General features: G+C 49.1%; 1 protein-coding gene across 1 annotated transcript in view; it reads right to left on the bottom strand.

The window, feature by feature from the left end:
- The window catches only part of CE3H16orf96 (chromosome E3 C16orf96 homolog), a 39,049-nt gene extending 23,980 nt beyond the window's left edge, over positions 1–15,069 (bottom strand). Inside the window, exons 1-7 of the mRNA XM_030301546.1 lie at positions 14,522–15,069; positions 3,603–3,707; positions 2,326–2,406; positions 2,074–2,164; positions 1,709–1,953; positions 1,414–1,545; positions 637–1,258 (exon numbers count right to left, since the gene is read on the bottom strand). Of these exons, the coding sequence (XP_030157406.1) occupies positions 637–1,258; positions 1,414–1,545; positions 1,709–1,953; positions 2,074–2,164; positions 2,326–2,406; positions 3,603–3,707; positions 14,522–14,941 (1,696 nt within the window). The 5' untranslated portion in view covers positions 14,942–15,069. The remainder of the gene's footprint in view (positions 1–636; positions 1,259–1,413; positions 1,546–1,708; positions 1,954–2,073; positions 2,165–2,325; positions 2,407–3,602; positions 3,708–14,521) is intronic.
- Between the last annotated feature and the right edge of the window lie 529 nt (positions 15,070–15,598).

Below are 15,598 nucleotides of genomic sequence, written 5' to 3'. Positions count from 1 at the left end.
TCAGACCACTGAGTCAGAAACCCCAGGGGTGGGGCCCAGCAGTCTGTGCTTTAACAAGTCTCCTGGGGATGCTGAGGGAACCACAAGGTTGAGAAGCAGTAAATGAGGCTACCCTGCCCTCCAGTCCCCTCAGTGAGCCTCTGTCCAGCATGGGCGTAAAATGGGAGCACAAATCTACAGGTACCACTGCCACCCACAAAGCTTCTGTGGTCTTTAAGGACACACTTGTTTGCCTGGCAGTGGCTCCTAACCTCAAACCGACCACTTCATCTGGGGCCTGTTCTGTGCTCTCGCACATTCTGGCTGGTCCAGACTTATCAACACATCGTACAGTAGTGCTGTATCACATGGGCTGTCGAAAGGAAGTTTTCCAGAGTAATTGTGATGTGGGATTCTCCTTCTTCGGGGCCAACTTTAGACCCTAACCACCCCTCTCCCCTATGATAAGACCTCACTGTACATTCATGGTAAAAGAATAGACCAATAAGAGGCTAATGCTGAAGCCAAAGGAAAGAATGGCTAACGGTTAATACGGATTTTGCTGGGGGAGCTAAATGAAGGCGACGAGGGACTTCTCGGAGGCCACTGGGAGGGCCTGAGCCCCTGCCACGTCCCCCGGAGCCAGGCAGAGCCTACCTAGAGAAGTCAAGTGCTGCTGAAGGCTGGACGACAGCTGTACAAAATCTTCTTTCAGGGAGTCGTGTCTAATGGGCATCTGGGCTATGTGGCCCATGGAGTACCTGACAGCCTCCTTCTTGTCCTCGGTGGTCACGGCATTCTGGGCAGCCAGCATGGCCTGGGACAAGGCCCTACCGGGGGAGATGCTGGCAGCAGAGTATGGGGGATAGAAGTCTTCGCTGTAACCCTGCAAGTCTTCTGCCTTGGTGTCCTCAGCCAAGGACACAGAGGCCAAGGCCCCACGGGAAGATCCCGCGCCCAGGATGTCTGCGAAAACCCCTAGGGGCCCAGATGCAGCCACGGATGTTGCTATGGTGGCCAACTTGGTGGCCGGGGCATTTTTGATGGCCTTGGTGGCGGCCTCAGCTTGCCGGGCTGCCAATGTGGCGGCCTTTGCGTAGGAGGCGGCGGCGGCAGCCGCAATGGTGGCGGTGGTCTTCAACCGCTGAAGGGCAGATGGGGGAGCCTTGGGGGGTGCTGCTTTGGGGTCCTCAGCCCTGGGGGTCCTGGCCTGAGGAGCTGGCATGTCGTGGGATAAATATTCTTCTTGATTTTCTGAGACAGCCGGCAGCAGACGTACCTGTGCGTGGCTGGACCGTGACCACAGAGGACAGGGCCAAGCGGAGCCAAACTCCGTGGCTGGTGGGGGGGCCCTGAATCCCTGGGACTGTGCAGGCAGGAGGCCTGATGGGTCTGGGCCAAGCTGCAAGAAGCCCGAGACCCCGGAAGGCCAACTGCTAGCTCTGGACCAGCCTCTGGGAAGACGCCAGCCTGCTGGTGGTGTGGGCTGAAACCCTGGGGCAGGTGCAGGCCCAGAGACAGCCTCAGGGGCAAGGGCGGCCCCAGGTCTGAGGGCAGGCCCAGGTGCTAGTGGGAATCCAGGTGTCAGACTAGGCCCCACCACAGGCCCTGGTGCAGGAGTGGGCTTAGGCTGTGGCCTCCGTATGGGCCCAGGCCCACGCCCAGGATTGGGCGCAGACCCAGGCTCGGGCCCAGGCTCAGGCTCGGGCGCAGACCCAGGCTCGGGCACTTGAGGCTGCCCCGGCCCCTGGGCCCCGGCGAGTAGAACAGCTTGGGCAGATTCCTCCTCCTGTAGCTCCTCCAGGATTTCGTAATGCCAGGCAGACTCCGGTAACCTGGGGCGCTCGGTGACCCCTGAGACTGGGACACGACGAACAGCTTCAGGGTACTCCGTGGTCTGGGGATGATCTGTCTTTGGGGGCTGATCCACAATCTGCAACAGCTCCGAATCATCAAACCCTAGTGAACTGGTTCCTTGTGTTAAAGTTCCCCGTGGGCAGGGGTGAGGCTGGCCAGGGCTGCTCCAGGCCAGCTCAGCGGTCCCCCTGCCCGCTCCTGCACCCTCAGCTGCTGCCCCTCCGTCTCCCCCTTCACTCACGGGGCTGAACATGGCTTCATGGAGGCTGCTCCAGAGCACCATGTCCTCAGCTTTGGGGATGGCGAGGATCTTGCTCTGGAGAGAAACCTGGGGGACAGGGTTGGGAATGATGGGCGAGGCCCTCAGGTGGCTCCTTGGTCCATACTTGCCTTTCCTGATTGTGTTCTCCTCCTTACCCCTCCCCCCCCCAGCCCCCTGGGCCTGGAGGTCAGGGGACTCAGGAGGGAGGACAGCACCGAGGCCCTCACCACTTTCCGCTGCAGCACACTTATCTTCTGGGTCTGTCCTCTCAGATCCTCCAAGAAAGTATCCATTCTTTCTGGGTGCATCTGTCAAATGAGCCAAGTTCTGTGGGCCTGCAGGTTCTGGTCCTGGCCCTGCTTCTCCCACAGCTCAAAGACAAGGACTTAGCTCTAGGTGACAGAATTGGAGAAGGAAGAACAGATCCCAAAGCAAGTGCTTCCCGGGGAGTGGGAAAGGGGTAGAAGAGGGTTCCCTGGGAAAGTAAGTTTGGAAAATGCTGGGCTTAAAAGGATTCAATGGGTTTCTGTACTGCAGAACTTCTCAGAGCCTTTAATGGGCAAAAGTACATTAAGAATCTCCAAGAGGTAGTAGGCTGAGGAGGCATTTATTTTTCTCCATAGATTGGTCAAAGAAACCTTTTTAGCGCTTCGTGATGCCCTTTCTTCTCAGATGGGAGCTACTCAGACTGAGTTTTCACAGGTGCCATAACAATCAAATGTGTACAGTGACCTGTGAGTTGGGAATAATACACTAAACCATGCTATCTGGGGGCAAGTCGTAAAACCTCAGTCACAATACCAGCCTGCAGGAGTGGAGACCTGGCCTCTGAGCCCAGCTCTGACTCACCAGCTGTGACCTCAAGCTTCAGGGATGCTGTGTCCTTCCACATCATGGTAAGGAGTTAGTATACACCTGGATTGATGTCCTTGTGACTCCAAGGGGAGATAGACTGTATGCCTATGCTAGGTTTATTCCACTTTGCAGCGTGGACAGAGCTTTATAGAATAGGGAAAGCTGTAATCTTCCTGCTAAGTTGGTGGAATATAAGCCTGGAGTTACCAAGACTTAGGGAGTACCTGTCTGAGAATGAAGCCAGTCCAGAGGAGAGCATCAGTGACAGATGTTGATGTGGCATGAGCACCTAGATCTGGTTGTACCTGAAGGCAACTCTGGACATTTTAGTAAATGAGACACTACATTCTCTTATTTTGCCTAAGCCAGGATGAACTAGGTTTCTGTAACTTACAAACGGTCTCCTAACACAGCAGAGCGAGGAGCATGGTGGGAGCCACGGACAGTTTAGTGGCACGGGCTAGTTGGGAGCCATGAAGAGTTTAGTGGGATGGGCTAAGTGGCTGGTCAATGTCAAACCCCTTCTCCCGCTCTCAGGGCTGTGTTCTTTGACTAAGAACAGGCTCCCTAGATTTACCTTGTCCCCCCCAACCATCTGAGGTCCAAGCAGCATGGCCAGACAGCATGGAGGATGCTAGAGAGGGTCTACCTTTTCAAGTATGTCCTTCAGTTTGTCCATATCCTTTCTGAGAGTTTCAGTGGAGACTTTGAGTGCATAAATGTCAGTGAGCAAATCCTGCAGAATCTTCATGGACTGAAGGGGAAGAAGAGGGGAAAATGTGAAGTTGGGTGTGGCTGGGGGGAAAGGTATGTAAAGTGCAGAAGCTCTTTGGTGATGCCCATGGTCTAAGAAGTCCTCTTGGCTCTACCAAGGCCCAGGCTGGAACATACTCAGAGGCTAGCATATGACACCAAAGTCAACAGTGCTGAGCTCCCAGGTGGTCCAGGTGGGAAGGAGGCAACTCTATATTTCAATGCATTCAGTAACCAGGAGTCCCTCATTAGGAAGCATCTCATGCCCTTTGGTGGGACATCAGCAAGGGAGTTATGATTGGATATACATTTTAAAAGGGTCCCTCTGGCTGCATATGTAGATTGGCTCCCGGAGGTAAGGGAGAAAGCCAGAGGACCAGTGAGGAAACTTCCAGGCAAGAGCTGATGGGAACAGTGAGTGCTGGGATCATAGCTCAGCTCCATCACTCATTGGGGCTGTTATTGCATCCTTCCAGGTTTTAGGATCCTCAATCATAAAATGAATATAAAAAATGTGATGATGAAACAAAAATGTGATGATGTATTTAAAGAGCCCAGTGCATAGATAGGCATTCAGCTAACAAAAATAACAAACAGCAAAATGGCAGAAATCCTTCTTATCAGTAATTACATTAAATGTAAATGGATTAAACTCCCATTTAAAAGGCAGATATTAGGGGCACCTGGGTGGCTCAGTCAGTTGAGGGTCCAACTTTGGCTCAGGTCATGATCTCACGTTTGTGGGTTCAAGCCCTGCATCGGGCTCTGTGCTGACAGCTCAGAGCCTGGAGTCTGCTTTGGATTCTGTGTCTCCCTCTCTCTCTCTGCCCCTTTCCTGTTCGCACTCTGTCTCTCAAAAAAACAAAATAAAACATTAAAAAAAATTAAAGGCAGACATTAGGGGCATCTGGGTGGCTTAGTTGCTTAAGTGCTGACTCTTGGTATCAGCTCAGCATCTCATGGTAGTGGGATGAGCCCCATGTTAGGCTCTGCACTAACAGAGAGAAACCTGCTTGGGATTCTCTCTCTCCTCCTCTCTCTCCGCCTCTCCCCTGCTCACCACCTCTCTCTCTCCCTCCCTCTCTCTCCCTCCCTCTCTCTCTCTCTCTCTCTCTCTCAAAAATAAATAAATAAACATAAAAAAAGAATAGTTGAGCTTTCAATACCCCATTTTCAATAATGAATAAAACTAAAGAGAATCAGCAAGGAATTAGATTTGCACAACACTATAAACCAACTAGACATAACAGACATCTATAGGGCACTCCAGTCAACAATGGCAGAATACACATTCTTCCCAAGCATACACAGAACATTCTATAGGAGAGACCATATGCTAGTCCATAACACAAGTGTCAACACATTTTTTAAAGGACTGAAATCATGCAAAATGTGTACTCTGACTGCAATGGATTCAAATACATCAATAATAGAAGAAAGTATTAGAAACTTGCCAATAAATGGAAACCAAACAACACTCTTCTGAATAAGCAATGGGTCAAAGAAGAGATCACCAGGGAAATCAAAATCCAGTTTGAGATGAATTAAAACAAACAGAACACACTAGAACTTATGGGATGCAGCTGAAACTAGCCTTCAGACACTGGAAAAAAGCAACGCAAAAAAACCTGAAGCAACTAGAAACAGTGAAGCAATAAAGAATAAAGTGGGAACTAATGAGATAGAGAATAGAAAAATAAGAGAGGAAATCAATGAAACTAAAAGCTGGTTCTTTGAAAACATCAACAAAGTTAGCAGATCTTAAGCGAGACTGACCAAGAAAAAAGGAGAAGAAATCAGAAATGCAGGAGGGAACATTACCCTACAGAAATAAAAAGAGAGGCACCTGGGTGGCTCAGTCAGTTAAGCATCTGACTCTTGATTTCAGCTCAGGTCGTGGTCTCGTGGTTCTTGAGTTTGAGCCCCGTGTGAGGCTCCGCACAGACAGTGCAGAATCCCACTGCTTGGGATTCTCTCGCATTCCTCTCTCTCTACCCCTCCTTTGCTCATGCTTTCTCTTTCTCTCTCAAAATAAATAAATAAACTTAAAAGAAATAAAAAGAATTAAGAAGGACTACTGTGAACAACTGTAGGCCTACAAGTTAGTTACCTGGGTGGCTCAGTTGACTTTGGCTCAGGTCGTGATCTCATGGTTCATGAGTTCAAGTCCCACATCAGGTGAGCTCAAGCCCTACTTCAAGGGAACATGAGCCCTGCTTCAGGTGAGTCCCATTTCTCTCTCTCTCTCTCTCTCTCTCTCTCTCTCTCTGTCTCTCTCTCCCCCTCCCTGCCCCTCGTGGGATTCTTTCTCTCTCCCTCTCTCTTTTCTGCCCTTACTCAGTTGAGCCCTCTTTCTCTCAATAAAAAAAAAAAAGAAAGGGGCGCCTGGGTGGCGCAGTCGGTTAAGCGTCCGACTTCAGCCAGGTCACGATCTCGCGGTCCGTGAGTTCGAGCCCCGCGTCGGGCTCTGGGCTGATGGCTCAGAGCCTGGAGCCTGTTTCCGGTTCTGTGTCTCCCTCTCTCTCTGCCCCTCCCCCATTCATGCTCTGTCTCTCTCTGTCCCAAAAATAAATAAACGTTGAAAAAAAAAAATTTAAAAAAAAAAAAAAAGAAAGAAAGAAAGAAGAGAAAATTTGAATAGATCTAAGACAAGTGAAGAGATTTGAAACAGTGATTTAAAAAAAAGAGAGAGAGAGATGCCTGGGTGGCTCGGTCAGTTAAGCATCGGCTCTTGGTTTCAGCTCAGGTCATGATCTCACAGTTTATGAGTTCGAGACCCTCATCAGGTTCTGCATTGGCAGTGCAAAGTCTGCTTGAGATTTTCTCTCTCTCTCTCTCTTTCTCTCTGACCCTCCTGTGCTCTCTCTCTCTCAAAAAAAAAAAAAAAAAAACAAAACTTAAAAAAAAAAAAGAGACCCAGGCTGAGACGGCTTCACCACTCACTTCTATCAAACATTTAAAGGAGAATTAATACCAATTCTTTATAGTCTTTTCCAAAAAAGTCGAAGAATTCCAGACTTATTCTATGAGGCCAATATTATTCAAAAATCTCAATAGGCATTTCTCCAAAGATGATATACAAATGGCCACTAAGCACATGAGGAAAGATGTTCAACATCATCAGTCATCAGGGAAAAACAAATCAAAACCACAATGAGATACCACTTCATACCCACTAAGATGGTTACAATCAAAAGTCAGCTATAGTAAGTGTTGGTGAGGATGTACAAAAATTGGAACCTTCACATACTGTTGGTGGGAATGTGATACGGTGCAGCCACTTTAGGAAACAGTGTGGCAGTTCCTCATAAGATAGAACACAGAGTTACCAAATGACCCAGCAGGTCTACTCCTAGGTATATATCTAAGAGAAATGAAAACCTGTATATGATTGTTTATAGCAGCATTATTCATAACAGCTCCAAGTAGAAACAATCCAAATGTCAATCAACTGGCAGATACACAAAACATGATATATTCACAATATGGAATATCATTCAGTCATAAAAAGGAACCTAGTACTGATTCCAAGGAAAATGAACCTCAGAAACATGACGCTAACTAAAATAATCCAAACACAAAAGACAGCACATTGCATGATTCTGTTTATATGAAGCATATAGAATAGAAAAATTTACAAGACAGAAAGCAGATTAGTGGTTGCTTAGGGTTGGGGGGTGGGGTGGTTTGCAGTGGAGCCTGAGGGGATAGATTGGTGACAAAGGGTACAGGGTTTCTTTTAGGGGGATGAAAATATTCTAAAATCGACTGTGGTGATGGGTGTACAATTCTATGGATAGACTAGAACCACTGAATTGTACACTCTTAAAGGGTACGTGATTTTTTTTTAAGTTTATTTATTTATTTTGAGAGAGAGAGAGAGAGGGAGGGAGAGGCAGAGAGAGGGAGACAGAGAGAGTCCCAAGCAGCCTCTGCACTGGCAGCACAGAGCCCGATGCAGGGCTCGACTCATGAACCATGAGATCATGACCTGAGCTGAAACCAAGAGTGGGACGCTTAACTGACTGAGCCACCCAGGCGCCCCTGGTATGTGAATTTTATCACAATAAAGCTGACTGATAAATAAATAGCACCCCATGTTCTTGGATTAGAAGGCTTAATTCCCAAATTGATCTACAGATTAAGCTTAATTCTTATAAAAATGCCAGTTTGTTCTCTTTCATAGAAACTGACAGCTGGATCCTAAAATTCTTTTTTTTTTTAATTTTTTAATGTTTATTTATTTTTGAGACAGAGGGAGACAGAGCGTGAGTGGGGGAGGGGCAGAGAGAGAGGGAGACACAGAATCTGAAGCAGGCTCCAGGCTCTGAGCTGTCAGCACAGAGCCTGATGCAGGGCTCAAACCCACGAACCGTGAGATCATGACCTGAGCCGAAGTTGGACACTCAACCAACTGAGCCACCCAGGCGCCCCCCTAAAATTCTTATGTTAATGCAAGGGACTCAGAATAGCCAAACAATCTCAAAAAAAAACAAAAAAAAGAGCAAAGCTGGAAGACTCACACTTCCTGATTTCAAAACTTTCTGCAAAGCTACAGTAATCAAGACAATGTGGTATTGGCATAAGAAAAGATACATAGGTCAGTAGAAGAGAAATGACAGTCCAGAAATAGTCACGTTTACAATAAGAATGCCAAAACAAATCAAAAGGGGAAGAGCTGTCTTCAACAAACAGTACTGAACAGATGGATATCCACATACAAAAGAATGAACGACTCTTACCTCACACTGTATACAAACATTAACTGAAAATGGCTCCTATGTCTCAATTTAAGAGATAAACTATAGACCATTTACTCCCATGTTGTAGAAGGAAACATAGCAGTAAATCTTCAAGACCTTGGCCAGGCCATGGTTTCTTAGATATGCCACCAAAAGCATAAGCGACAATCCATCAAAAAGCGTGACAAAAGAGATACATAAAATTGTACTCCAGAAAAATTTAAAACTTTGCCTAGCAAAGGACACTGTCAAGAAAGTGAAGACAACTCACAGAATGATAGACAACATTTATAAATCACACACATGGCATCATATATGCAGAATATATAAAGAACTCTTACAACTCAACAATAAAAAGACAATCCAATTAAAATTGGTCAAGTAATCTGAATAGGCATTTCTCCCAGGAGGAGTTATAAATGGCCGCTAGACACCTGAAAAAGATGCTCAGCACAGTCACCAGAAAAATGCAAATCAAAACCACAAGGTATATGCCCAAATGAAAACATATTCACAGGACAATGTATACACCATTGTTCATAGTGACCACTACTCCTAACAACCTACAGGTGGAAAAAACCAAATGTCCACCAATTGAGAAAAAAGTGTGGTCTATCCACCCAGTGGAATATCATTAGGCAATAAAAAAAAATAAAGTACTGATACATGTGACAGCATGGATCAACCTTGAAGACATCATAGTAAGTGCAAGAGTGGGGCTCAAAAAGGAGCAGGAAGAAGAATGATAGCTAATGGTTAAGGGGGTTTTGGGGGGAGGTTGTAGAAAATGTCCTAAAATTGATTGTAATTGTTGCAGAACACTGTGAGCATACTAAAATCCCTGAACTGTACACTTTACTTTTTAAAGATTTTTATTTTTGGGGCGCCTGGGTGGCGCAGTCGGTTAAGCGTCCGACTTCAGCCAGGTCACGATCTCGCAGTCCGTGAGTTCGAGCCCCGCGTCAGGCTCTGGGCTGATGGCTCAGAGCCTGGAGCCTGTCTCCGATTCTGTGTCTCCCTCTCTCTCTGCCCCTCCCCCGTTCATGCTCTGTCTCTCTCTGTCCCAAAAATAAATAAACGTTGAAAAAAAAATTTTTTTTTAAATAAAAAAAAAAAAAGATTTTTATTTTTAAGTGATCCCAACATGGGGCTCAAACTCGCAACCCCGAGATCCAGAGTCACATGCTCTACCAACTGAGCCAGCCAGGCACTCCATGAACCATACACTCTAAATGGATGAATATTTTGGTATGCACATGAACATATGTATATCTCAATAAAAATGCAAAAAATAGCATTTTTGTTTTAGAAAAAACTGGGGGAAATTTCAATACAGTCTATTGGATGGTATTTGGGAGTTGTTAATTTTGTCAGGAGTGGTAATGGTATTATAGGAAGGGTTTCACAAGTCTTTATCTGCTGTAGATGGAAAACATTTTTCAGGGAAATCTCTGAAGTCTAGATCTTACACCAGTGCAGGAATGCTTCCCTCTCCCCCTGTCTCCCTGGAGGCAACCAGGGGCCTAAGTTATAAGTTACCTGAGCAGGAGTCACCCCCCCCAACCCCCATCTCACACACACACACACACACACACACACACACACACACACGTAGTCCAGGGCAAACCCAGAAAAGGTGGCAAACCCCAGAGCTTTGGGAAATGGGAAGGCAGGCTAACACTTGCCTTCCCTGCCTTTCCTTCCCTGCCTTTCCTTCCCAGGGAACAGCAATACAAAGGTACTTGCCAGCACCCTGAAGAGGTGCTGGCCACAGAGAAAGTTCATTACTGTTATTGCAGTAACCTTGACCCTATTCTCTAAGACCCCAGAGTGTTTTCACACCTTTCAGCTTTGTTATGAAATTATCAAACATTAAGAAATTTTTTTTTAATGTTTATTTTTTTGAGACAGAGAGAGACAGAGCATGAACGAGGGAGGGTCAGAGAGAGGGAGACACAGAATCTGAAACAGGCTCCAGGCTCTGGGCTGTCAGCACAGAGCCCGACGCAGGGCTCGAACTCACGGACCGCGAGATCATGACCTGAGCCGAAGCCGGCCGCCCAACCGACTGAGCCACCCAGGCGCCCCTATTATGAAATTTTCAAACATTAACTTAAATTTAAAATCATTTTAGGGGCACCTGGCTGGCTCAATGGGCTAAGCATCCGACTCTTGGTTTTGGCTCAGATCATGATGTCACAGTGTTGTGAGTTTGAGCCCTGCATCAGGCTCTGCGCTGGCTGTGCGGAGCCTGCTTGGGATTCTTTCTCTCTCCGCCTCTCCCCCACTGGCGCTGTCTCTGCCTCTCTCAAAATAAATAAATCAACTTTATTTTTAAAAATAAATAAATTTAAAATCATTTCAATTTGTGGGATCTGCATCAGGAGTTTTTCAGCGAGTCAAATGGGAAGGGAGTTTTGAAATCAGAAAAAGCAACAACAGGTTGTAGCAATCCCCACAGGGACCTCGACTTTATTTATGGAAACAGGGTCAGCCAGAACTGTATTTTGTTGTCGTTGTTGTGGTTGTTGTTGTTTTTCAGTAGGCTCCACCTGCAACATGGGGCTTGAAGTCATGACCCAAGAGATCCAGAGTAGCCTGCTCTACTGACTGGAGGCAGCCATGCGCCCCCAGAATAGTCTAAATAAACAGTCGATGCGGTCTCTCCTTCTCTCCTGTGAGGCTAATGGCCAGGGGTTATCATCACAACTGTGATAACCGAGATCTCAAGGACACAGTCAAGGACCTCCAGACTCAGCTTTCTAGAATCTGGCTGGGCTCATTGGCTCATTCCAGCATACACTTTCTAAAACTCACGTTCAGGGCCGGCGGCCGGGGAGATGCGCGCAGGGCCTTGGAGCCTGCAATTCTGGGAAAGCTCCGCAGGTGGGGCTGGCGCTCCCGCAGGCGCAGGAGGCCCCGGGTCAGAGCCTCCCCGGGGGGCTGCGGGGACAATACGCAGGGCGAGCATGGGGAGCACAGTTTTCCTAACTCGGCAGTCCTCAAGGTGCGGGGCGGGAGGAGCGGGGCGGGGAGCGAGTTGGCTCCCAGCGGGCATTTGGCAGAGTCTGCAGGCAGTTTTGGTTGTCACCACGAGGGGGCACTTCTAGCACCTGGAGGGTGGAAGCCAGAGGACGCTGCTTAACATCCCACAGCGCACAGGCTGACCCTCACGAGGAAGAATTATCTGTGAGGGTGACCGCCGCTGCAATCTCAGCCTGCAGTGCCCGAGCCCCAAATCTGGCGTGCGCTAACCATGCCTGCAGAGCCCCGCAAACCTTCTCTCAAGAAGCCTCCTTGGTGCCGACCCTAGTTTTCTGGGCACCATTCACTCTGTCCGGGGTGGGTGCCAGGTCCAGCAGGCTTCTCTTTCCACACTTTGGGCCTTTGCACCTTGACAGGCGCTCGTAGAGGACAGCACAGGACACCAATCCGGCCAGCCCCAGAGAAAGGGGTGGGGGGAGGCAGGGGCAGGGGACGTGACCTGGACATCCACATGGTGTTTGGTCTGCGGGCCTGACTGGCTGGTGCTGCAGATACTTAGGTAAGCAGCTTGCACCATCCCAGAACCAGTTACCATAGCAACCCCCTCGCGGGAGTAGGGTGGGGACTGTCGCTGCGGTAACCCCAAGCAACCTCAGCCAAGGCCAGGCCAGGGGGACGTTCTCTAATCCTAGATGCACAAATAGTCCTCTGAAGCCATGCTGGAGCCTGTCCAGCAGCGCCCTTCATGTGCTGGCTGGGTCACTCTGGGTACTGAGCATTCTAGAAACCTCCACCCACTAGGGCAAGTCAGGGACAGGCTGCTTGGACACTGTGTCCACCTCTCCAGCCTCCGAGGCCTCTGTAATCTACACTGGGGCACCCATTCAGCCTTCTTTGTCTCTGGCAACAATTCTCATCTTAAAGTCTGTCTTGTCTGATAGGAGCAGTGTGACCACTCTAGCTCTTCTGATAACTGCTTGCATGGAGTACCTTTTTCCAAACTTTTATTTTCAACCTATTTGTCTTGGAATCTAAAATGTGTCTCCTGTAGACAGGGCATAGTTAGATCACGCCTTTTTTCTTTTAAGTGATTCTGCCAACCTCTGCTGTGTGTGTGTGTGTGTGTGTGTGTGTGTGTGTGTGTGTGGTAAAATGCACAGGATACTGAAACAAAATTAATTCAATGGGGCATTTGGTACATTCACAAGGTTGGCAACTGTCACCATGACCTACTTCTAGAACATTTTCATGACCCTGAAGAGAAACCCAATACCCATCAGCAGTCACTTCCCATAGTCACCACCACCTCCCAGCCCCTGGCAACCACTAATCTACTTTCTGTCTCTACGGACTTGCCTTTTCTGGATGTTTCATGGTTTCACTCATAGGTGGAATTTAAGAAACAAAACAGATGGGGGCACCTGGGTGGTTCAGTCGGTTAAGTATCTAACTTCAGCTCAGGTCATGATCTCGCCATTCCCAAGTTTGAGCCCCGCACCAGCAGGCTCTGTGCTGAGAGATCAGAGCCTGGAGCTTGCTTCAGATTCTGTATCTACCTCTCTCTCTGCCCCGCTCCCTCACATTCTGTCTGTCTGTCTGTCTCTCTCTCTCAAAAATAAACATTTAAAAAAATTTTTTTAGAGAAACAAAACAGATGAACGTAGGAGAAGAGAAGGGAAAAGTAACAGGGAGGCAAACCGTAAGAGACTCTTAAATACAGAGAACAAACTGAGGGTTGCTGGAGGGGAGGTGGGGAGGGGGAGGGGCTAAATGGGTGATGGGCATTAAGGAGGCCACTTGTTGGAATGAGCACTGGGTGTCATATGTAAGTGATGAATCACTAAATTCTACTCCTGAAACCAACACTACACTATATGTTAACTAACCTGGATAAGAAAGGGAAGAAAGGAAGAAAGGAAGAAAGGAAGAAAGGAAGAAAGGAAGAAAGGAAGAAAGGAAGAAAGGAAGAAAGAAAGAAAGAAAGAAAGAAAGAAAGAAAGAAAGAAGAAAAAAGAGAAAAGAAAAGAGAAGAAAAGATGGAAGAAAAGAGACACAGAATCATGCACTACGTGGTCTTTGCATCTGGCTGCTTTACTTAGCATGGGATTTCACATTGGTCCGCATTGCCTTGCCTCTCAGCCTACCTTGGCCAGACTTCACCCTCTCCCTGTCCCTCAGGGCTCCCGGTGCCTGACTTCGCTGAGCTCACGGTGACCCCAGTTTCCCTGCTCAGTTCAAGTCTCTGGACAACGCTCCTAGTGACTGCTGCCTGGGCGCCCAGAATACCTCGAGCTCTGTCTAAGCACTTCCGACGCATTACCTTGTCTCGTACCAATCTTGAGGCAATCCTGGGAGGAGGAAACCATGATCATCCCCCACCCCCTGGTCCAGTGGGTAAGCAGCACCATGCTGAGCACCCCCACATTCTTATGCCCCTCACCTGCCCCTCCCAGCTCAGGTTTGCGCCGGCAAATGAGGACATTTGCTAACACTGTGTGGCCCCAAGTGGGTTAAACTTCTCAATGCCTCAATGCCTCACCTAAGCTGGGGGTGATCATCGCACCTGTCTCCTGTGGGTGCTATGAAAATGAAAGGGGTTAACAGACGTAAGCCTCTAACTCACCCGGAGCCGGGGAGTGCTCCTTCTACTGGGAGGGAGCCAAACTTCCCTTCCCTGGGCAGGGAGCCAAACAGAGCCTCAAGGGCAAAGGGGACAGTGAGGAGATGAGGGAATGGCAGAATCTGGTCTGTGTTTCTGAACTCTCTTCATCACCCGAAAAGGAGACCCCATAGCCACTGGGCTATCTTTCCCCTTTCCCCCTTCCCCCAGCCCCTGCCAACCACCTGTTGGCTTCCTTTCTCTATGGATCTGCCTGTTTCACACCACAGGTGGCCTTCTGTGTCTGGCTTCTTTCCTCAATGCTTGACAAAGGGTGCAAGCTTGGAGCTTTGGTTCTGCCTGACTCCAAAGCCCCATCCCACCCCGGTTGGTGGGGGAGAGCCCATCACAAGGGGCACAAAGGGAGAGGGAGAAGGCGCCTGGGTGGAGAGCAGGAAGGGCAGAAAGCTTCCGGACCAGGCGGTTTACCTTTGCGATGGCTTCTTCATTGCTTTCCACCATCTTCCGGAGCTTTATCAGGTGCCACAGATCCTGGGCCGGCTGGCCCTTGCCCCGGCTGCCCTCCAGCAGCTGGGAAGTGGATGGCAGGTCCTGTAGCATGGCCAGCTGGCTCTCCATCTTGTCGATGCGGCTCACCACGTGGTCAAAGACGTTGCTGAGCCTCTTCAAGGGGTGCAGGATGGGCTGGGCGTCTGCTTCCCGGGGCATGAACGCGGCCAGCGGGGTTTGGAGAAAGTCCTCGTCTCCCGAGAGGACCTTCTTGAGCTCAGCCAGGTGGATGTGCTCCAGGATGCCCTGGAGCAGGAGGTGCAGGGCCTTGAAGTTCACCACCCCGCACTGCGGGATGGCGATGTTGACCAGCTCAGAGAATGTGAGCGAGAAGCTCATTCTGCAAGGAGGGGAGGCTGGGCTGGGCTTCTGGGTGTCCACGGGGACAAGTGGTGGCTTTCAGGGGACACACGAGCTGTGCAGACAGGTCCTCAGAGGCCCAGGGAGGCTGCAGGTCATGGCGGTCAGAGAGAAAATGGCCTCTGTGCTGGCCGGAGCTCAGGTGAGAGCTTCTGGTTGCTAGGACACCAAAGAACGTGGGCAGGTCGGCGTGCTTCCGGGGGGCCTGGAGTGGGGCAGGGTGGGCGTTCAATGAAAACTTGATGAGTGAACAGAAGGACGGTCAGCCTTTCATGTCAAGCCCTTCAGTTATGTAAGACCCATGACCCCTTCTAAGAAGCATGCAGTGAAGGTGATGGGGAGGAAGCTTGCTCTTCGGAAGCCTTTAGAATTAGGACAGGAAAACAGTTCTTGGAGTTAGGAGAAAAGAGGACGTAGAAAGGAGTCGGAAGAGCTAAGCTGGTCTCCAGACATGAGCCAAAGGCCCCACAGATGTTCAGGCTTCTGGTGGGGAGTGGGGATGGGGGTGGGAAGGGCAAGAGGCATCTGGCTTTCCACAGGTCTGAACTCTGCATGGCCCCGCCCACCCCGGTGAGGACATCCCCACCAGGGTGAGGACACCCTTGCCAAACCTTGCTCTGCTCCCCGCTAGAGCCA

The sequence above is a fragment of the Lynx canadensis genome, chromosome E3 (genome assembly GCF_007474595.2).
Source record: "Lynx canadensis isolate LIC74 chromosome E3, mLynCan4.pri.v2, whole genome shotgun sequence".
NCBI classification, from domain to species: domain Eukaryota; kingdom Metazoa; phylum Chordata; class Mammalia; order Carnivora; family Felidae; genus Lynx; species Lynx canadensis.
Note: the sequence above shows the minus strand (reverse complement) of the source record. Positions and strands in the feature narration are given on the sequence as shown.